This window comes from Punica granatum, chromosome 3 (assembly GCF_007655135.1).
Source record: "Punica granatum isolate Tunisia-2019 chromosome 3, ASM765513v2, whole genome shotgun sequence".
NCBI classification, from domain to species: Eukaryota; Viridiplantae; Streptophyta; class Magnoliopsida; order Myrtales; family Lythraceae; genus Punica; species Punica granatum.
The window spans coordinates 1,368,762-1,391,540 of record NC_045129.1 but is presented as its reverse complement, the minus strand read 5'-3'; the positions used below and the strand labels follow the sequence as shown (position 1 = coordinate 1,391,540).

The 22,779-nt window shown below is 37.7% G+C and overlaps 3 protein-coding genes across 5 annotated transcripts; 1 reads left to right on the top strand and 2 right to left on the bottom strand.

Moving 5' to 3' along the window:
- Nucleotides 1–963: 963 nt before the first annotated feature.
- On the bottom strand, nt 964–2,286 carry LOC116198925 (protein GLUTAMINE DUMPER 1-like). The gene has a single exon (XM_031529197.1). It carries the CDS (start codon nt 2,055–2,057, stop codon nt 1,473–1,475), a length of 585 nt encoding a protein of 194 aa, XP_031385057.1. The 5' UTR covers nt 2,058–2,286; the 3' UTR covers nt 964–1,472.
- Nucleotides 2,287–6,588: 4,302 nt separating this feature from the next.
- On the bottom strand, nt 6,589–7,626 carry LOC116199391 (cytosolic sulfotransferase 12-like). The gene has a single exon (XM_031529727.1). It carries the CDS (start codon nt 7,624–7,626, stop codon nt 6,589–6,591), a length of 1,038 nt encoding a protein of 345 aa, XP_031385587.1.
- A 609-nt stretch (nt 7,627–8,235) lies between these two features.
- Nucleotides 8,236–12,462, top strand: LOC116198687. 3 transcript variants are annotated; one of them, XM_031528913.1, is made up of 10 exons: nt 8,236–8,372; nt 9,132–9,285; nt 9,387–9,473; nt 9,641–9,768; nt 9,936–10,032; nt 10,137–10,214; nt 10,616–10,841; nt 11,243–11,466; nt 11,570–11,614; nt 12,121–12,462. In XM_031528913.1, exons 2-9 carry the CDS (start codon nt 9,169–9,171, stop codon nt 11,603–11,605), a joined length of 993 nt encoding a protein of 330 aa, XP_031384773.1. In that variant the 5' UTR covers nt 8,236–8,372; nt 9,132–9,168; the 3' UTR covers nt 11,606–11,614; nt 12,121–12,462. The 3 variants fall into 3 exon arrangements, with proteins under 3 accessions (XP_031384773.1, XP_031384772.1, XP_031384771.1); XM_031528912.1 differs by lacking the exon at nt 8,236–8,372 and adding an exon at nt 8,402–8,706 and having other exon boundaries at nt 12,075–12,462; XM_031528911.1 differs by lacking the exon at nt 8,236–8,372 and adding an exon at nt 8,404–8,706.
- Nucleotides 12,463–22,779: the final 10,317 nt, after the last annotated feature.

Sequence of the window (22,779 nt, the reverse complement as noted above, 5' to 3'; positions counted from 1 at the left end):
TCATCTATATGATAATGTGATCTTCCTGCATCCAATATATATCATTGTTTCGCAGTCTCCAAGCAACCACGTATGCTGGATTTTGGATATAGTACGTATGTCTATAGATGCTTGAGATTACACCCCAAATCTCTACTTAGAATTAATATTTTAGATATGTTTATGTAGGAAAAAAAAGATATTGGTGACATCCTGTTATTATCACTGGTATTGTGGCTTACCCTTTTCATTTTTCTTTTTCCCCTTTTGGTGGAACAGTGGCTTTGGCTTACCTCATCAGAGATCATTAAATCCAATGATTGTTGCTCAGAGCACGCCATTCGAAGTTTACATATCCATATATATGATATGAGTGCTGCATGCACTAGAATGTGTTTGTGTAGTGCCAAACATGTAGGACTCCAACATGACAAGTTGCTCATCATCATCCCCATTTAGGTTCCAATTAATTAAACGTAACCAGATGCCCAACATAAAGCAGTTAATTCCTACTTTCTTCTTCATATAATTTCCTCTTAAATAGATGTAGAATGGTCATAGCGTCTAAATGTGCAAATGTTGTGGCAGGAGCAGGGCCGGTCAAAAAACTTAGCCGATACAAAGCTATATGATAGCACTCAATTTTTTATTTTTTTTTCTTTTGCTAACCCGGGGTGTCCGGACTTCGCTCGACTAATCCCCGAGGTTCCGTGAACTCCCGGCAGCGCACGAAGCAGGAAATTACGCTAAAGGCGCTCTGGTGGCTCTAAGGAGATTCGAACCTAAGTCTCGGTGCAAATTTGGGTGCACATTAACCACTAGGCCGAACCCCTTGGAATTTATAGCACCAATGTTTGCGATTTGGCAGTTCGATCTTTGAACGGTAGAGTACTCGGCTTTTAAGTGCGGCTAGCATCTTTTGCACATTTGAATGAAGTAAACAAGCAGAATTGGTGTATATATTGCCCAGAGAACATATATAGCTGCTAGGAATCGGCTCGAGTAATTCTCGAAATGACAGTGTGGCACGTACGTGCCATAGAATTTCAGCAATCATCGGAAAACAAATGTATATAGAAACAGAGAAGGAAGAGGAAAAGAACGAAAAAAAAAAAAAAAAGAAGATCCAACAGCCAAACGAAAGGTAGGAAGGAGGAGAAATAAAATTGGGACAAAATATATATCAACTTTCTATATATCTTTCCAGTGTCCATCGAATTGGTCGAGCAGCTGGTTGGCCGCCATTAGGTATGTGGCTGATCTTCTCAACGATAACATGTCCAGCGGCTTCCTGGCTCTCAGACTTCTGAATCCGTGACGTGTGCTGTCCCAGCATCGACGCAGCTTGAGAGTTCAATCTCAACCAGCACGTATATAAGATGCGCAGGGCAGGCCAAACTAATGCTCCGTGAGTTTTCACATTACGTACCATGACTAGACTTTGCTTTATTTCAACCCATTAAGCGATCGGTCCTTGTTTTTTCTTGCCGTGTTCATTCGCCCCTATGATCCTGAATGGCGGTTCCATCCCTGGTCTGATCAGTTGCGTCATGGTCTTCGGAATCCGGCCTGTAACTTGTATAATTCTCCGGCTGCAAACTCGTTTCTTGCTTCAAATCTTCACTCACTACCTCCAACTTCCCACTCTTCTCATCTCTGTAGCTAAAGCTGCTGGTGCTGCTGCTGTCTCCGAATGACGAAGAGCGACTACTCCACAACGGAGTGGCTAAGAACCTAGGCTCCTTTTCGCCAGCCATAATCACCAGCACCTTCTCCTCATAAACCGCCCCTTTTGCCATTAAGTCTCCCCCCTCCTGGTGCTCCCCAGACTCTAGGTCTTCATGCTCGCCCGAGCTGGAACCAGTTCCATCTCGGCTATTGAAGTAGCCCGAGAGCCGCCAATAGGAACAAGCGAGGATCAAGAGGGCGAAGGCTATCAAGCCCAGCATTGCTGCCAAGCCTCCGAACAGGTAAGGCACCGGAGAGTGCCGCCAGGACTGGCTCTGGGCTGCCACTGCTGGCATGGTGGGGGCAGTGGTGGAAGATGTCAGGTTGAAGTAGCCTCTAGCAGCTGCCATTCTGGTTTGGTACTATATATCAGTAATAAGCTAATTAAGGTTGTAGTAGATCACTTTGATGATGAGATTGCTTGAAAGGAATGAAAAGAGACTACTTTGATCAGTTAAGTGTTTAAGGGCACAGAGGAGGAGAGAAGGATAGATATATGATGCAGGGAGCAAATGCAAAACCATGGAGAGGTATATATATACTCATAAGAAAGAAAAACCTACGTATGAGTGGATCTTCTTTTATTGGGTAAACATAAGAGTGGATTCATCAGCCAAAATATTCATACATATATATATATATATGTATGTATGAGTGTATCTTATTCTTTGGAATATATTATATAAATATATATGTTTACATAAATGAATCAGATAACAAACCGTGAATTGTTATATTTTATTTAACATATGTTAAGGGTTTTACACGTCCCATCATTTAAGAAGTTGTGGTTTGGCTTCTTCCACTTATGTTACTAGAAGGTTTTGCGGTATAATCACCTTCTAAAGTTAAGCATGAGAAGTAACACGAATGAATCATATGTTATGCTACAAGATGAGCTTATATATCCAATATATTGCACAACTGGTTAAGTAACTTTTGTGTATGCCTGACAGAATGAGTCATGTCATGCTAATTATGTTTACCTTTACATATAACGTGCTAGCTTTGTCGTGTACATTGATTGCAGCATTTTGATTTCATTGATTGCGGAATTAATTTTAATTGATTTCTCGCGTATTCTTTTTGGTATTTTTGCGGAAATTTATTATTGTATATGATGTCATTTTGCATGAGGTGCTGGGGTGGGACCAAGACAGGAGGGGAGTGTTTTGGAATTTGGATATACATGTCAAATATGTGCCTGTACAGTTAAACGCACTAATTAAAGGGAAGAGATGAGATGAGATGGATGATGATGTAGATAAAGGATTTCTTTATTTCTTTCCCATGGGAAGGGAATATGGTATGGATTCCTGGGAATGGCCAAGCAACAGAAAAAAAAAGGGGAGTGCAAGCTCCATTAATTCCGCAAAAAAGCACAAACATTTCGATCAGGTGCATCACATAACTACTTTTTGTTTGGCATAAAATGACTCATACATATATAGATGCTATATATCGTGAGATACGTTTTTCTGTAATCTTACTGTCGGTGATGCTCGTATTTATGTGATCGAGGAGGGAACATGGGAAATCTTCAAAACTCAAAAGCAGGTGTGTGAAATGAAACTCATTTCACATCTAGATGCAGATTTATATATATATATATATATGTATATGTATATATATTTATATCTATATGTCTATATATAAAATAGATATATGTATATATATACATATAGATATCTTTCAGATAATATTTCAAAACGCATAATTCACTATATATATATATCAAAAGAGGTATAACGCAGTGACCCACATTCTCGCTTGATAATTAAAAAAATTAGGATTCGATATTTGGTAAGACTACTCATATTCTTTTTTTAGCCATTAAGATTTTTATTTCATTATATTATACCCATGCCTTCCTTGTAATCGGGAAAAAAAAATCCGAATAGATATGTACACACTCTTAATTTTTTTTTTTCATTCATTAGATTTAATGGAGGATAAGAGAAATCATGGGAAGAGAATAAGTGCCATCTAGATCATGTCCCACAATTAAGCTACGGGGGATCCGATCTCTTTAATTAAGTTAACTAAAAAGTCATTTATCTTCCAATAGTCGACGTACATGCCAAGGACAATCTGATCTAATTAATGGGATTATTATTATTATTATTCATCCTTTAATCTCTTTTGATTTCCTCCTCCGAAGGATATATATCAGCTAGTGTTAACTACAAACTATTATAACATCTTTTTATTGGATTAGTTGTTAAGGATGAGCTTATGTGTATCCACTCATCCCGGATTCAAAATTCCTTAGGACCACCGGAGTACCTTTGGTGTGATTAGCCGCTCTATGCACTGTTGGGGTTCGTGAGTCTCGAAAATTAATCGGACGAAACTTAGACACCCCTAAGTCAAGAAAAAAAATCCTTTGATTGGACAATTAGTATAACATTAAATTGGCTGTGTTAATGTCGCCAATTCCTCCACTCAGGTTATATTATCTTATTAAATGAATTACTTGGCTTTCATAAATCAACCGGAATATAAATAATGTGGCAATTAGCAAAGCCAAACCGAATCTCACTCCTTAAGAGATTGATTGATCAATTAATATAATTATATATATGACGACTTCTTCTTCTTCTTCTTTTGTAGTTTAGTTAGCTAAAGTGTCCTCCCTCTCTCCTCTCTCTCTCTCTCTCTCTCTTCCCCCACATCCCCCCCCCCCCCCCCCCCCCCCCCCCCCAAACCAATTAAAGGTATACCTGAACTTCCTTCTCTTCAAATAAAAAAAGAAAAGGGAAAAAAAAAAGAATCTTTTTGTTTTTCTTGTGTTGTACATCAAGGACATATTCCTTAGCTGAATCGAGAAGAAACTAACCAAGTCTTTGAATATTTTAGTAAGAGAGATTTATAGAGCGAATGACACGACATTACGCTTCTTAGGTTCTATATAACTGATGTCGGTGGATGTTTTTTGGTTAATTAGTTTTCTTATAAATAATTTAATGAGATGGAAACACGCTAACCGAATCTCAGTTATTTTCAATTAATTAGTCAGCTATATATATATATATGTTAATGCATACATTGAGGTTCAGTTTTTGGCACACGTAAGTATTTAATTAATCTGTTGTGATAGGTCGAGAGAGACAAGTAATAATTAAGCCTGTTATTAATTAGAAGATGTATGATGTGCCACTCAGCAGCTAGCAAAACAAGTAGTTCTTTTTAATCTTGCTTCAATTACATTAGATTATAGCATGCATCTGGATAGTTTTATCTAATTATGTGTGTGTACAGTGCCGGGTCTAGCTGGGAAACCTTATAAAGTGATTTTATCCACTGATCATTGCATAGATTAAATATATAAATTAATCCCATAATTTACAAATATTTCTTTCTGATCACAGTGGACATCCCACTATCTTTGATTCAATCTCCTCTTCTTCTTTTTTCTTTTAAATAAACCGATTATATTACTGATATGCTGTGGGTTACCATGACACTCCCATTGCTTTTTGGCTGCGCTCATTACAAAAGCAGCTAATTTATCTATATATGCTTTTGTTTTTAGGTATGATTGGCCTTCCTTTAATTAGTTTAACAAAAAGAAAAAATTGCACCATATTAATAAGATATATATGATTTATAAAGAAGGGCAATTATTGTCTTAAACAGATAATGTATGTAATTATGTGTCTCAAGTACATTTAATTATGCAAATATCCTCGCTAATACAAGTTGATCAATTAAAAGGAGGAAAAATGTAATGTGTGCTATTTGAGCAATACTCATATATATATATATATATATGTATGTATGTATATTATAACTGAACATGTCCAGTTACATTATTTATTGTAGGATAGGAGACTTGATTAACTATATATATACTTGTGAGTTGTTCAATTTTTCGGTGATTTTAGTCGAGAAATTGGTTGTGATTTAGTGTGTGATTAAATTCATGTATTAGAATTTCTCTATAGCATAAGGACAATCATCATTTGGAATCTGGTGGATAAGCCACTATATAGGATTTTAAGTATTAGCTACTCCATAGTCTCTATGCATAATTAAGAATTATTTAAACTAATATATAATTATTGTTCCTGAATTTTGTATCAAGTGATATATAAATTTTAATAGTAAAAAGGCTATAACTTTGGAATCTATTTTCACAAGGACATAAACTATGGATCATGAAGATTGAAGGGTACATGCATGTTCCCTACCTCGGTGGAAAACAAACGATGAACATGAGATTCATTGAGTTAATAATCACTAGTGTGTTAATTCCCACATAATTAACGTGAATCAATATATACATATACATATATATATATATATATATATGAATATAAATCACAAGCAAATTAGTGTCCGCATAGATGATCTTACTTCACTTTAACTAGAAGATAAGATTCTGTACGTGGACATATTCAATATAAAGTTTAGCACATGAGGCCTATAATATCAGCATAGCTTACGTTTATCTTTAGTATTTCGTACAATATAGCTGAGATTCGGGGTAATCCTAACTCATGTATAGGGTGCATATTGATCATGATTTAACGCTATAATGTTATATTATTAACATAATAGGGGGAAAAAGAGCCTCTCCTCGTAGAAAAAGAATTATTAAGAAAAGAACTAATCGGACTACGGAATGATTATATATTTCTTATGCCAATTTGCAATTGTACTGATGACAGGGGCCAACCTTGCTAATTGATTGGTTTATTGGCATGGAAAAAGAGTGAATAAAAAAGAAAAGCTTCTCAAACAAACAAATGATTTCAAGCACGATGATTAAAAAAGAAGGGAAAAAAAAAAGATGCAGGAAAAAGTAGAGTTGGATTTTTCTCCTAAATGATTTAAAAAATAAAATTGTGACGTGAGGCTTTTGAGCTTACTAGCTGGCTAGTATTTCAAGCCATAAGGCTCGAATTTATCCTTAGTTATTTGGTCGATCCTCCTCACCATCTCTTCTGAGAGATGATTCTTCGAATCCCCGACCTCTCCTTTCCTGAAGAAAGCACCGGTCTCGACGGTTACACCGGACTCCTGGCCCATATGATAAAACCCGCGTTTATTCACTTCCAACTTCTTCAAGCTGTCGATGCTACAAAACCTCACGATCTCCTCCATGACCCCGTTCTCCTTCTCCCTCGAGCTGAAGGGGCAGCCCAAGAACTCGGCCAACTTCTCTACATTACCCAAAGTGCCCTTCTTAAGGTCCTCATATTTCAAGAACAACACCCTCTCTGGGCTCTCCTTGCTAGCCCTCCAATAGCCCAGCACATGGTCCCACAATGGGCCCACGAGGGATACCCCATTGCAAAAGAGCCCAAAGGCCTCATCCTTTGAAATGGGCTCCTTGTTCCCGACGTTGATCTTGCTCAGGAAGCTCAACATCGACACGAACATGTCCTTCGGGTCTCTCGTGATGCACACGATCTTGCAGTTGGAAGCGAGGACGGATCCCGGGAGGGAATTGTAGGGTATGTGGGTCGACAGGAGCCTAGGCTGAGGGAGGGATTCTAATGCCGAGATTGGGTCCTTTTCGTAGGCTTGGAATTCGATGTAGGGCACGCAATCATGGGGGTTCTTTGTGAGCAGAGGGCAGTTTTCCAGGCGAGCCCTGTTCATTGTGGCAAAAGCAAGGGCCTTGAGCCAAGTGAGGCCAGTCTTGGGGTAGGTTGCTAGGACAATGTCAGTGGGTTGGGCCTTGAAGTGGGCTTGGGCCCAAATGGCTCCTCTCAGGAAATGTTGGTCATACCAGAAGCCTTGGAATTGGTAAAAATAGTCAGTCAAGTAGCCTCTTTCTTTCGGGAGGGAGCTAATCGTGACCAAATCATCATTTCCCGGGTCATCACTTTCTTTTCGATGATCGAAAGACTCCGCATCATCGATGATTTCTTCCTCCAAATCAGGCTTCTCGATGGAAACCGAGCTCATCCCTTACTGACAACTTTTAAAACAGAATGAAAATTCAGCAATTCATCGAGCAATCCATATATGAGATTACTAAAACATAAAATGAACGAAGAAGAAAAAGTGTGTGTGTATATATATATGTGTGTGTGTGTGTGTGAGAGAGAGAGAGAGACTAATTATTGACATAGTATGTCAATCATTGGAAAATCCGTTAATTTGCTAAATAATTAACAGTCATAATAACTGTGCAATTAAAATCTTGTCATTAATTTTGGAGTCTTAAGGAAGGGGTCCATATTTATGAGCCAAAAAAATAAAGGAAGGCATGCATTTATCATTACCTGCTGACCAACGATCTAGAATAATTATATATATATATATATATATACTCATATGCAGCGGAGGTCCATGCCACGATTAACCAAAAAAATTATCGATGGCAAGATTCGATCTTAATAATTAGAGAGATATTCCGACATGAATATTCCTCATTGCTCCAGCAACAAATGTTTTTGGTCTTATCCTCCGAGAAATGCTAAATTCGGTCATCATTTCTTGTCCTTTTTCTGGGGTCCAATTATCAATTAATTAAGTGCTAATTATCATTATTCACCCAAGAAAAAAAAAGGTGCTAACTATCATTAACTAATGAAGCTCCATAGCAAGCAAGCATCAGTTCAACTGCTTCCCTAGCATGATCAGTTCATTTCTTCTGCGGCCATTGCTGTTTGATCTGACCATACCGCCGTAGCCTTCCTCTGTATTAGGTACCGCCATCTCCGCTTCTCCCTCTTGCATTGCATTACGCAGTAGAACTCAGTCTTCCCTTTTCGACGGCCCTTTTAGTTTCCTTCCTGTCCTCGTTTTTCTTGATCTCCGTGTACGTTGACGTAGTCTGTTTGTCTGGTGAGAGATGGGGAACACCCGTGGTCCCGTTGTCCTGTTTCTTTGCTCTCTTTCTCTGTTCTTTGTCTTCTATGCATTCAATCACTCCAGTCCGCATTGCCCGTTTACTGGATTTGGGAGTAGATTGAGCTCCAAGCTCAAAAATGGTTACTTGAGCTACGGATTCACCTTGCGTTCCCACCAATTGCTCGCTAGGTAGGCGTTTCTCCTGTCACAAAGTATCAATGCCTGTGTCTTGCTTGCTGTTCTTGGCTGAGCTCGCATTCTCATGGACTTTGTGAAGTTCTCTTACCTGTCAAACTCAATGACTCAATCATCATGAACATCCAAATTTGCCCCCTTTGAGTTTACCTTGATAAGCCCGAGTCCTGGTACAGTCTAGTCAGAGTTGCTTTGGAGTTTTCTACTTTGGATCAAAGTTTTGAAGCTTATTAACGAACCCCTTTGATTTGATAAAAAGTTCGAGGCTGGGTACTGTGCTACTATGCTGATAAAGTCCGTCCATCAAGCGTTTGTTCTATTGCTTCAAGCCGGAGGGATGAACTTCGAGGGTCACTGCTAAACTAGATATTCTTCAGTGTGGATTGTACTATTGACTATTTAGTACTTTGTCTCTGCAGAGAACTAGATCAAATCAACACAAAACGACGAGCATTAATGTCTTGGAATTTGGACTCGAAGGACTGGTACATTAAGGGCCCTATTAAGGAGGAGTTCACATTTGCTGAAAAATCTGCTCCATTTAACAACTGTCATGCTTCAACTATAGTCGAGGTTTTGCATGAAACTCAATTTTCCTCTCTATCCTTTGCAACTGCATGCTTTCTATTGCAAAATAGTATTGAATCAAATGCCCCTTATCTTAATTTTTGCAGATTGGTAAGAATCACTTCTTGGTTGCTTATTTCGGAGGCACTTCAGAGGGAGCCCCTGATGTGAAGATATGGCTGCAGAGATACCAGGTAAGTATGATACAATGTCCTGGCTTGAAGAGAAGGTTCACATTTTTGCATTGCGAGCATGATATTCTGAAACTGCTGGTTGTTGGACTGATTTTGTGCTTTGTAATTTTTCAAATAAGACTGATTTTTTGGCTGCTGTCCAGTAATGTTGTGTAATTGTTTGTCAGGATGGACGGTGGAGTATGCCTGTAGTCGTCGATGAACAGCCTGATGTTCCCCTGTGGAACCCTGTCTTGTTCAAGCTTCCATCCAATGAGCTGCTGCTGTTCTATAAGATTGGTCAAGATTTTCAAAGGTAGAGGTCCACTGAGTCCTCTGAAAGTTAACATAGTAAAGTTTGACATATATCTGAATTTGTTCATGTTTCTCGTTAAAGCTCCATATGTTTCTGTTTGGATAAGTTCTCTTTCTATTTTAGCTTGAAATTGAGAAAGCATGACAAATTGTTGTATATTGTGTTAGATGGAGTGGATGCTTGAAAAGGTCATACGACAATGGTCTAACCTGGGAAGAGAGAGAACAACTTCCTCCTGGTATCTTCGGACCAATTAAAAATAAGGTGATCCCATTGAAAAATATAATATTACCGTGACTCTGCTCCTCATTAAACGATGCCCGTATGTCATGAAATGCCAGTCTTATGTTTGTGCTCCTCTTCTACAGCCCATTCTGCTTCATAATGGGCACCTGGTTTGCGGCACCTCCATCGAGAGTTGGAACTCCTGGGGCTCATGGGTGGAGGTATGAGGGAAACTCATTCAGAAAAAGGCATGATTTTGCTTAATCCTGAAAATGTAGTTTGAGGGATTAAACAGGACATTGAACTTGTCGAGCTACGGGTTATGCTGACCAGATTTATAAAGTTGATATGCAAGGAAAAGGTTGTGTATAAATGTATCTTTGTTTTATAAATTAGAGGTAGAGCAAGCGGGAGCTTCAATGAAGCAAGAACCTGCCGCTTCATTGATATAACCGCTCAAACCACCCAATTTGAGCTAGATCACCGGTTCAATGAGTACATTTGCAGATCCACTTTGCCAAGATTTAACCTGCCGGGTATCTACTTCCTGGTCAGATCAGTCTGATCGGCTCGTCTAGTTTGGTTTCAAAACTATGCCTAAAAGGATGGGTCTCACATGCAGGTTACCGCGGACTGTGGTAGAACCTGGAAGAAATATGGCCCGATTTATATAAAGAATGAAACACTAAGCGTGATTCAACCAGTTCCTTACCTGACCTCAAAGGGCACACTACGCCTTCTGCTACGGTCATTCAATGGGATTGGAAAGGTCTGCATGTCAGAATCCCATGATGGCGGTGTGAACTGGAGTTATGCTGAACCCACCGAACTTCCAAACCCGAACTCAGGTGAGTACTTGCCTCTGGATTAATCATTTGGAAAATAATCTCTATTAATAATCTTATAATTCTTATGTTCAAGTGGATGATGATGGGCCAAAAACCCACTTCTGAGACTTCTCACTTGGGGGCAAACTTATTTACCACTTGAGTTTTGAGGGTGAAAATTTCTTGGATTCACCCTTAAGAGAAGTAAAAAGGATCAAGGAACCACATTTAGGGCAAGACTATCTTGGTGAAGTGCAGGAATCATTAGAAATCGTGCTGCCATTTACATTTCTCTAACAATATTGTTAAGGTATCGAAACTTTGTTTTGGACCAATTTTATATTGCAAGGGAACTCAATTGGGTGGTGTCGTTCCTCTTCTTTCCTCCCTAATTAATATTACGTGATGAGTTTATTCACTAGGAATCGATGGGGTTAAACTAAAGGATGGGCGTCTATTGCTCGCTTACAACACAATCTCGAGGGGCATCCTTAAAGTCGCCCTGTCTCACAATGACGGTGATTCGTGGCAAGAAGTCCTAACGTTGGAAGAGACCCCGGGAATGGAGTTTTCGTACCCAGCTGTTATACAGGCTAGTGATGGACTCGTTCACATCACTTACACATATAACAGAACTCAAATCAAGGTATTACCGAACCTTTCCTCGAAATTATTTCTGGCTTTACATCGTAATTAATAACTCTTTTTTACTTATTGCTGTCCTTTTAATATCTGCTGTTATGATGCAGCATGTTATTCTTCATGTGGCAATGCATCAGAAATAAAAAGAGATGGTACGTCAGTCTCTTGGACTCACTTCCATTTTGCACTTTAATTGTTCTATCATACTTGTCGAGGGGCTTCTTCTATGAGTTTCACAAATCGGATTTACAAGCTCCACTTTCCCGTTATCCATGAGTTTCACCTCACCCCCTTTACATGTAAATTCTTCTCCTGCTTTTTTCTTTCTTTCCTTTTCTTTTCTTACACGCCCACCCCAACAATATTACTCATGGAAGATTTCAAAATACCCCCAATATTATTCGTGTAGCAATTTCACTGAGTAATTGCCATTGGCATGGCAAAAATGCCAGAAAATGCTTGGTTGTGATTTCGAGAATGTGAAGAAAGAATTCAGTTATTACTGAGAATTCCGGGAGGCATCATATGCAACGTTATCTAGTGCTGTATGTTCTTGTACCTCCAACATCTTCTTTTTCGCGTTATTTAAGACCCATGTTGTTCTCGAATCAGATAGGAGATTCTTCTGATGGGGAAACTCGTGGTCCCTTCACTGCAGGGAAAGAGAGCATCAATTCGAGTTTAAGGTATGCAAGCACAAACAACTGTTGGAGTCATTCTCAAAAAGCAGCAATTGCACTGGGAAACCTTTTAGGCCGCGAATGGAGAAGCTTGGAGGAGCTGTATTATTAGATGATCTGCTGATCTATTTCAAACTTCTTGTACTGCTAAAGGATTCCATGGAAGAATCCTATGTTTGTGTCAAACACTGCACAAATATCTGGCAACAGTTCGAGACATATCCCCATTAATGTCGATGCGGATGGAATATGTTACTTTGAATTCGAAAAGCGAACTCTCCGATGCTCTGCAACTTGGATACTTGTAGTGATTTCATAAATAGAGTGAGTATATTAATTTTTAAATGAACTTAGATACTACCGGACCGAAAGAGAGAAGGAGCAGTGCAGTTCGATGATGCTATGCAAGGTTGCATGCATATCAGACGCCATTGGAAAGGTTAGTCCAGGGGGTCCCGGGCATAGGCGCATTAAACGAGCTTTGCCAATACGATATGATCGACCTTTTTTAGGTGTTTGATTGATGATTAGATTTTCACCTGATAAATCAAGCGTGGGTTAATCAGAACAATTAATTAGCGTGTCCATCCATCATGTGTTTGGAAAGTGTAGGCCCCTCGTTCCCTTGAAAATGGGTCGTTTAAAAGATCATTTGTCTTAACTTTTAAAAGCACCATTTATTAAATCCTCTTTGCTTTATCATGGATTAATCCTAAGCCCCTAGCTATATTAGCACATCATGAGAGAGGCTCGAGTGTCACACGTATGCATGCCTTACTTTCTCGATATGGGTCCCCAGGAGACAGTCGATCTTATTACATAAAAGCATGCCATATTTTGAAAAATCAAATCAAACGGATATCAGTTTCTAAATACCGTGGTTAGTTATATGAGTTAATGGGTAGGGCCAAACAAGAATAATTCGACGAATCTATGCAAGTTTCGCGATCTCTCGCGCGTATTGCCCAATTGCGTTCGTGATCTTTTCGAATTGGAAAAGTTTAATGCTTGCTTGTGTGCAAAGTATGGCGGATTATCGTAAGACAAGACCAAATTTCCACGCCATTAGTGGAGGAAAAGTGACTTTTCAGGGCCTCTATGCTTCTTCCTAACTGGGATTTTTCCATTTAATATATTTTCGTTTGCTTTTCTCCTTTAATTTCTCTCGAGTGGGAATTTCCATTGTTAGTAACTCTTAAGGATTCCTCCATTAGCATTAGCTTCATCAAAAGTTGAGGAGAAAAAAGTGGATGCCCTGGTCCTTTCGTGGAGGAGCTTTTGAGATTTTTGGCATCTTTCAATTGTCCCTTTTTTCATGTACACAAAAATAAATTTCACATGAAAATGGAATTATATATATAAAGAAAAAATATACGCACCAAAACAAGAAATTGCACTTATGGGGCAGTGCACCCTCTTTGGCACCATCAATTGCTGATCAAGGCCTATGGGATTAGTTGGTGGAATCATGTTGTGTTTTCGGAGAATTTCTAACATGACCCGTGTTTCGGTGACATGGGATCTCCCCAGCGTTAGATCCACAGTGTGCCGTGGGATCCACAAACATCTAACGTGGGGAAAACCGTGTCCAGTTGACACGGTGTCAGTATAGAAGAACTCTGTGTTTCCGATGATCGAACTTGTAAGGTATCTCATTCATCCTTGACAATAGACTGGCCCAAAGGCAATAAAATCGACTGAAGATTTGCAATGTCGTCCATCTATAGTATAACGGATGGTGCTTTTCTGCGGTAGATGTTTTCTAAAAAAGTAGCTCAAAGGAAAAATCCTACTCCCTTTTAATCTTGAATCAGGCGGTATGACAATTAACATCACGTTGTCGAACTTTTCGAACAGAGTCTTTTTACAAAAGAAAGGAGATTGTACATTTCTTCTCTAAGGGAGAAAAAAAAAAAAAAAGTGGGGGAACCAATGGTCATCCTTTGCTCGATGGGTGCCACCCCATTGTTCAATTCAAAAATTATCTCATGGAAAAGCAACACCACTTTCTTTTATTCCAAACTAAATAAAAAAGGAAGAGAGAAGGAAGAAAAATGAAAAGTAGGAAACTTAAAAGTCTACTTGCTTTGAGTGCAAGAAGCTACCAAAACTTTTCGAGATGAAATTTTTTTTCTCCAAAGGGGTGAGTGATTTGTTGTTGTATGTTTGCTTAAAGTTTGACCTTTGGACATGATCATGACCCCCCCCAAAAAAATTTGGAGGAAAAAAAAAAAGGATAAAAAAAAATGTGCGCCTTCTCAAAAAGGTGGGTGTGGGGCTTGGCTTGCACTAGTGAAAAGGGTCGTGGGCCCATTTGTCTCATGATATTCCATCAATTAGCCTTCATATAAACCCTTTTCACCACTCCTCCTCTCTTTCTAGATGCTGATGATGATCATCGAGTGATCAATTACGGTTTGAACTTAATGGAAAAGAGGGGTCCCTTTTAGCTTGGTTGTAGCAATATGTCAAATAAATACTTCCATGAAGGGTTGGGGAAGGAATCTATACAACTTGGGTCATTGGTTGATCGTTCATAGCAATCCTTTACCCGTTGAAAAGTAAGGGCTGATCTCTTAAAAAACAACGTCTTTCTTTTCTTTTTTTCTTTTTTTGTTTTGGTGAAAATTAAGATACATCCCATACATGTATTTAGTTGAAAAATAAAAATTTTAATATACAGTTGTTGTGGGATCTCTATAGCCGTTTAAAAACGGGGTCCGACCTCCTCAAGATGTATGAATATTTCTTCACTAGCACTCTATAACCGCAAAATCATATATTTTCTCTTCATAATAGTTTGCAAGTGTCAAAATTTGTGAAATAAATACCGAATAGAGGAGATACAACATAACATATAAGCTTCCTACTTTTCGACGTAAAAGTGAATTGGTGGAAAGAATTTTCCCTGCCCTACGAAAAAACCAAGTCCAAAGTTACAATGATCGACAAAAATTAGTAGATAGAGAGAGGGGATTTAAATGGAGGGCAAGAGGATGTGAAAGAGATCATGCGCAAAAATGGAGGGGGAAAATTAGCCTGGGGCGATGAGATCACCATGAATAATAAACTTCTTAAAGCTGAAGGAATCTATTGTGGCTTAAGGCCCAAAGTTCCATGTATGCTAAAGACAAAAAACACTTACATGCATCATATATTTGCGATAGAAAATAAATTAGAACATTGTTTACTCGTATGATTCTCGTTAAATTAGTTCAACACATTTATATCGTTTAGATTAGATGGTGTTTGTATAAATTTCAAGGGTCGAGACATATATTCAAAAGGTTGGTTAATTTCTCCCCATATAAAATAGCGGTAGGTCATGCAGTTTAAAATGAAAATGAAAAATGCTTATTTAACATAATCGTGCAAAAGTTAATGCGTATGATTAATTTAAAATTTTTTAGTCGACGTCATTAATGAAGTTATATATCATATAAAAGAAAAGAATAGAAGGTTGGATTCTATAGAAAAATAATTCGATCGGTCTCGTATTGGTGCATTTTATATAAATGCATGACTATGACGTGCCATCTACGCGGAGACAATTATAAAGATCTTATGGGGACTAAATTGATCGAAGGACAAAAGTATAGGGACCAGAAAGGAGACTTTCCTTTTAAAGAGAATAACCTGATGACGATATAAGTGATATATATATATATATTTAGATAGCATGAAAGTCAACAATCAGTGATGATGACACCACGTGGCAGCACGTAGTCGTCCTGGCAATCCCCGTAAATAATGTCGTTAGAGAAGGGTGTAACCGTCATTCTAGCAGATAAAGGGCGAAAGGGGCGGCAGAAAGAAAAGATACGTGAACGGTAATAAATGCGGAAAGCTGATTTCTAAAGTCTCTCTCTCTCTCTCTCTCTCTCTCTCTCTCTCTTTCCTCTCAAAAAGTTTTTTACTTTTTTTTCTTCTTTATCGTTTTCTGCAAAAAGCGAAAAAAAATTAAAAAGACTGAAATTTCACGCGTCAGCTCTCAGCTTTCTCGGCATTTTCAATTTCAAGTGAAATATTCTCTTCATCCTTTTTTTTGTTTTAGAACGAGATCACGAGAAGCCCGTGAAGGCAACGGTTCCCGTCTTGCATGTCAGCTCGATCGTCCCTGACCTTTGGCTGCTTTCGATAGGGTTCGATTTACACGCCACGACTAAAGTTCGTTTACGTGGAACACTTTTTATTGACTGTATCATACTTTGTAGTTTCTTTTTTTTTTTATTTTTGCCCTCTCACGAAAAGACAAAAATCAAATTACGAGAATAATAAATGACTTATTTAATGCTTAATGTGACCCCTAACTAAATCACTTGGACCTCGAATCCAACGGTGGCCGATCACCTGACCTTCTTTGGCCTTATTCTTAATGTCGATGGCTGACCCTCCGATCATGTGCGTTGCATGAACCGCCAGGCTAGCTAATGCAACTTCTGGGTCCCACTCCCACCAAAGGCCCGGCCCGATGACGCATAGTTTCGGGAGGAAGATGTATGGCAATGAGTTTCGACGCCCAATCTTCCATATGTATGGTATTTGTAATGTTAGTTACTCATTTATCATGGAAAATGCTGTTTAGAAAGGTTATATTTTTCGTGATGTCTCTGTTTACATGTCGATAATGGGCTCGGGTTGACCGGATAAGATATTAAGGGACTTGTTATATATTCTCTAATGTACCTACATACATCCCCAAACTCTAGAACATTAAGGAGGGTTAACCACAACTTGCTTTAATTTGAGACCTCCCTAACCCATGGAGATAGGTCTCTCATATCTCCGACTGTTTCACCTAACCATTAATTGCAAAGAGATTGGACAGAGAATTGATGGATACGTCGAACTTTTCTCGATACAGTTTTCCAATTAGATATTTCATCTTAAACGATTACCGTACGTTTTAGAAACTGAAAAGGCAAAACATATCTTAAAAGTTAATTTGGAGCTTTCTCACGAGAAACCTTTGAATTGAACTTGGAAATTTCAAAAAAATTCTTCCTCGTGTTGTTGAGCGAACGGTAAAGATTAATTTGTTTATGCGAGAAAACTACACAGTAATCAGTATAGTATGTTGGCTTATTAAATTAATGGAATATTTAACGTAATTACATGATAGGTTTACACGATTGATGTCATACCGTTAACTGGACTCTACACCTCATTTATCATCAATATATACTCTTTGCAATAATGTAAAAGGAAAAGTATTGAGAACATATGTATACATGTAAAAGGTGAAATATATAGAGAACAAACATGGAACCATGATGATGAGCAGGTGAATGATGGAGTGGAACACATGGGAAGGAGGAGTGTTGAAATAAAAAGGTGGCCTGGTGGGAGTAGTTGCGATCTCTCATCTCTTATAGACTTATAGCTTCTTCTTGTTGTTATATTATTATCTCACTTGAGAGCTCAGGCTCCCATTATATTAACGCGTAAAAGGCAAGGGAAGATGACACCACACAGCTGAACATATCTATATCTATCTATCCATATATATATATATATATATATATATATTATAAGAAAAAAATATTGTAAAGATATAAAATGAAAAAAAGGGAAAATTAGAAAAAGTAAAAAAGAGAGCGTGCATTACAAAAAGTTAACTCGATGATTGATGATTATCATTTTTTTGCTTCTCAAGGCTCATTCATCTTTCCCCTTCCCCTTTCCCTTTCCAAAGTAATATTTATTTATTGATTTATCATAGCGGCCTTAATTAATTAAATATTAAATTCTCTAAATGCATCTCTTCATACTTCGAGAGAGATTTTATATTCTTCTTCTATTCTTTTTTTCCTTCATGACCATTATATTCCATGCTAGATGCTAGTAAGTGCCTATCAAGATATACCCGACTGGCCTAATTCGGAGTGCAACAAAATATAGATATATATTTATGATATAGGGATAGAGAATATATTTCTCAAGATTTCTTCGATTGATTAATTATATGCAAAATAATTTGATTGAATATTTTTCTTTTCTCCTCCTCATCCTCCACTGTGAGTGGTGTGCGTTATGAGAAACAATAGAAAATAAAATAAAATAAAATCAGGAATCCTGACAAAGGTTGGAGGATTATTTTATAGCCTTTGGTGTTACGTAATTAATTAAGAGCTTTATATTAGGCTTAATCATTTGGGAACATATTGCCTTTCTATTTGGTGTGTCCACTGTCTCTCCTCTCACCCTGGCCCCTCTTTTTTTAATTGGAGAATGATGCAAAATGTTGCCATTTCAGATTAAATATTGATTTAATTAAAAGACTGCCTAATCAATGCCGGCCTTTTTCCCCCCTTGCTTTAACTTATTTATTTAATTCAAAAAAAGAAAGGATGGAGAAAATGTATATATATATATATATATTTCGGTTCTTAGGTTGGAATGTCATGGATTTTTTTAATTTGTGTCCCAAATTTTATAGGGCTTTTAAAAGGTTTTACCCACTAAATTACGGAAAGGGTTTGAGAAATTTTTTTTATCGAAATCCTATAGGATTTAGGGAGAATTTGATATTTTATCTTAAAATTCGTCCCTAACATGTTAAGGTATAAAATAATCAAAATACCCTTATTCTTTCATTAAATTTATAAAATACCTATTAATTCTATTAGGATCCGTTTCCTCTTCTCTTCTAATCGTTCTTCCTCTATCGCCTCTCACTCCAACTAAACTTTACTCCGCCTACCCACGCTGCTCAGTCACCGTCCGTCCACCTCGTTCCAAGCATCTCATATCGTTCTTCCTCTGTCGCCTCTTACATTGTTTCTTTATGTAATTTGATGAAGCTGATGGTCGTATAATTGTACTGCAATTTGGTGTTGTCATGTCTAAAAATCGTCTAATGAAATACCGTACTTCTTTTAGGTTTTTTTAGTAATAGATTAATGGGTAGAAAATGGTTTTCTGATGGAAACCCATTAATTTTATGGAAAAGATTTAGGAATTATTCTCTAATTTTTTCACAGGTTTAGGAATGGTTTGGAGATTGACCATCCCCAGAGTTTGGAGATGGGAATGAGCTAGCCATTCCAAACGCGTCCTATGATCATCCCTAATCTTGAGCGTTTAGTATACCTTACTGACTGAGTTTTGACTGAATGATCCAAATTGTTGAATTTACGATAACATTTTTTTTCTGTTAAAAAGATGTCGTGAATGATAAAAGATGAGAATACATGAAGTATATATGGTTCCTAATCGGGGTAGTCCCGCTACGCTTGTAAAATATCTTTTCTCAATTATATAGCATTTTATCATCGGAAAGGTATACCATATTTACAAGAAACACTATTAATTATTGAGGATACGCCAATCGATAGGAAATATATACCATAATTGATTTTTATATATCCAATATTACCTTGGATTAAGAGTCAACTGCGAGTAGTTTTCAGCTTGTATTAGAATGAGGTCATGAACAATCGATTGATAATACCCAAAGATTTAATTTGTGGAATTTCGAGAAACATGTTAAGTAAGGACTTTTCGATGAATCAGTAGATGTAATATGATCAACTACACCACGGAAAAGGACAACCATCTGTACATTTATTATACTATATATATCAATATAAAAATACTAGATACTATGAATATGAAAAAAAAATATATATATATATCGTGTGAAAATAAAATAAAACATAGAAACTGAATATTTTTGAAAATAATTAGTCTCGTCAAGATATATATTTATTTATGAGGGTCTGCTAGTGCAGGGAGGGATCAGATCAATGTGTTCAAAGCCGTGTAGGTCCACTTGAACTACGTCAAACGACGCCGCATTAAAGAGAGCTTTTATAGGACGGTCGAGGCAGTAGAATCTTTAAAAAAAATGTTAGAAATTTTTTTTATCTAATTTTTTTAAAGTAAGTTATCAATCATAAAATAAACTCAATATTTACGTATAAGCTGATTACAAATATCATTGAATATACATGGGTACGAGATATGTATTGAGAAAAATCAAAATGCTCGATGAACGATAAAATTTGAGTGGCATGCAATAATTCCGGGAAATTCAGGAGAGCCATGGGAGAGTTGCCAAGTTGCGAGGGGAGCTCTGCTCTTGTGTCCCATTTTCTGCGGCTATTGATTATTATTACACAAGTCCAAGTCATAAATGGGAGATAATGAAATATCATGGGAAAAATCCCCTATTATTATATCATTAGATATAATGATAATAACATATTATATACTATATGTTGGGAGGTATAATTGGCACATGGTCCAAGTTCGTTGATGGCGCTTTTGCTTCAAGCAAACGAATTTCACAGCACCTTTTTTAGAGTCCTATTTGGGAGAGTTTTTGATATCTGAAAATGGAGTTTGGTCAACCCCAAATTGTATTTTACTCATACATTTGGTTGTTTGGGAGTTGCTTACACATGAACGTTTGTTGCCGCAATTCCCCTTTTCACCGTGAAAGTTGAAAGCAAGGGAAGGGAATGGTTCTGTATGATTGCTTATCTCGCCGCTAATTTCACTTTCTATAAATTTTCGAGATTAACCTCATTCTTTTTCTAAATTTCAAATTTATCCTCGATTATTATTAACCCTAACGCTCTTTTCTCTTATCAATACTGTATCGGCCGTCACCGTCGCCTAAACTGCTTTTGAACATAAGCAATTATTTTTTAACAATTTTATTTCAGCACTTTTCTTTTAGCGGCAACACTTCCAAACTAAGCCTCAATCTCTCATCTCGTCTCCCAAATTCACCAAACTATATATCATTGCTTTTTGCCATGTAATGCCATTGTTGTTTTGCTTGCTACACGATTGAGATGCATGCACAATTGTCACTAAAACTTCTCCTGATGCTTTTCTCATACAGTTTTGTGCGATGGGATTTCTTTCCGCTTTGATGTAAAAAGTCATCACATGTTTAATTGAACGGCATATATCAATGTGCGCAGTAAGAGCATCTATCGTCGTACTTCTTCTCGGTAGTCGCTGCGGAATTGGTCGGGGGATGCTTAAAGCAGTGGACGGTGAATCTTCTTCTAGTTCTAAGTTCTAACCCGTCGATATATTATCCTTTCGAGCTCGAGAATTATTCAATGCATGTAGAAAGCATTCTGTCCTTCTCTCTCTCTCTCTCTCTCTCTCTCTCTCTCTCTCTCTCTCTTTGTTTTTTTTTTTTCGGTTGGATTTATGATTTTGTTTTTCTCTTTTCCTTTCAGAGAGAGAGAGAGAGAGAGAGAGAGAAAGGGAGAGTCAAGTATGAAAAGGTGGAATCCGTGCGGATGCCTTTGCAGCATTTTGCGTGTGAAAAGCAGAAAATTGGTTTTTGATAGAGAGAGAGAGAGAGAGTGGGGTGGCAAAATCTCAGACCGGACATCTCTCTCTTTCACGGTATGCTCAGGCTTTTAGTAGTGTTCTTAGGCCCAACATTTTCATGTCAAAGCGCGTGGACTTTGTCCCGATCCCCCTCGCAAAAAAATCCAATCCAAGCCGAGTATGTAATTATTATGTATTTCCGAGTACAAGCGAATAATGTATGGTCAGATAATTAGGCGAGGGTAGGAAATAATGTAAGTTTGGCTGATTTATTTATGCAAGCTTTGTATTATTATTTGAGCGAAAAAGATAAAGAAAAAGTGACTTTTTGTACTAGGGGACAGACGAGTGAGGCGCGTGAGGTAGTAACGTAGCTCATCATCATCATCATATGAAAAAGGGGCAGTCAATCCTCATTATTATTCATTTCATTCATTCATGGCGAGGGGGAGAGAGAGAGAGAGAGAAGGGGGGGGAGAAAAAGTAAGTGAGAGAAAGTAAGAAAGAGACAGAGAGTGATAAAGTTTGTGATAAGAAAGACAACACTCTCTCTCTCTAAAAAAGGTTGCCACCTCCTCCTCCTTCCACTGTGTTATTTATTTATGTATTTGTTTTTCTCCCTCCCTCCAACTTATTTACTCTTTTTTTTTTTAGTTCTATAATAACTCATTAATAAATGTAAAATAAAACAGGAAAAAAGAGAGTAGAAAGATCACACAAAAAGCAGAGCTATATGCTCCTGCCCCTGCAAGCATTTTCTCTTTTACTTCTTCTTTAAAAAATAAATAAAATGATATAGTTTTATTTTCTCCAAGAAATCCTTGCAAAGAAGAACAAATTGCCTTTTTATGGATGAATGAATGGTTGGATGGTACCTCCTTTCCATCCAAAACAAGACTCCCTCCTCCCCCTCTTCCTTATATCCAGAAAATTCCTTCTCTCCATCTATGCACATTACAAGAGGAATGTCCGCTTAGTTACCATTGTTTGTCTCCTTCTGCACCCCCTTTTGAATTATATATACAAGCCGATCCAATGGTGGTCTCTGGATTCACACGACATCGGATGGGCCGACGAATCTTATGAAATGGTAAATTTTGAATGGTATTTATGGTACCCGGAAAGAGTAATAACTTTAATTGTTAATTAAATGGGTGAATGAGGCTGAGAGGAGATCAGTCTATCTAAAGAAATTGGACATTTATGTGACAGTTGGGAAAGGTTGGGTCATTTTTCGCCTTCCTTCCCCCCCCCCCCCCCCCCCCCCAAAGAACTTATTTATCACTTATTTATTAAATTAATTAATTAATCGATCTGTGTTTTTCTTTTTTGTCCTC

Excerpts from the sequence above, each read along its gene's own strand:
- LOC116198925 (XM_031529197.1), bottom strand. The coding sequence starts at position 2,057 with ATGGCAGCTGCTAGAGGCTACTTCAACCTGACATCTTCCACCACTGCC.
- LOC116199391 (XM_031529727.1), bottom strand. The coding sequence starts at position 7,626 with ATGAGCTCGGTTTCCATCGAGAAGCCTGATTTGGAGGAAGAAATCATC.
- LOC116198687 (XM_031528912.1), top strand. The coding sequence starts at position 8,519 with ATGGGGAACACCCGTGGTCCCGTTGTCCTGTTTCTTTGCTCTCTTTCT. Across the intron at positions 9,474-9,640 it reads TATGGCTGCAGAGATACCAG|GATGGACGGTGGAGTATGCC; the intron begins GTAAGTATGATA and ends ATTGTTTGTCAG. Across the intron at positions 10,842-11,242 it reads ACTTCCAAACCCGAACTCAG|GAATCGATGGGGTTAAACTA; the intron begins GTGAGTACTTGC and ends TTTATTCACTAG.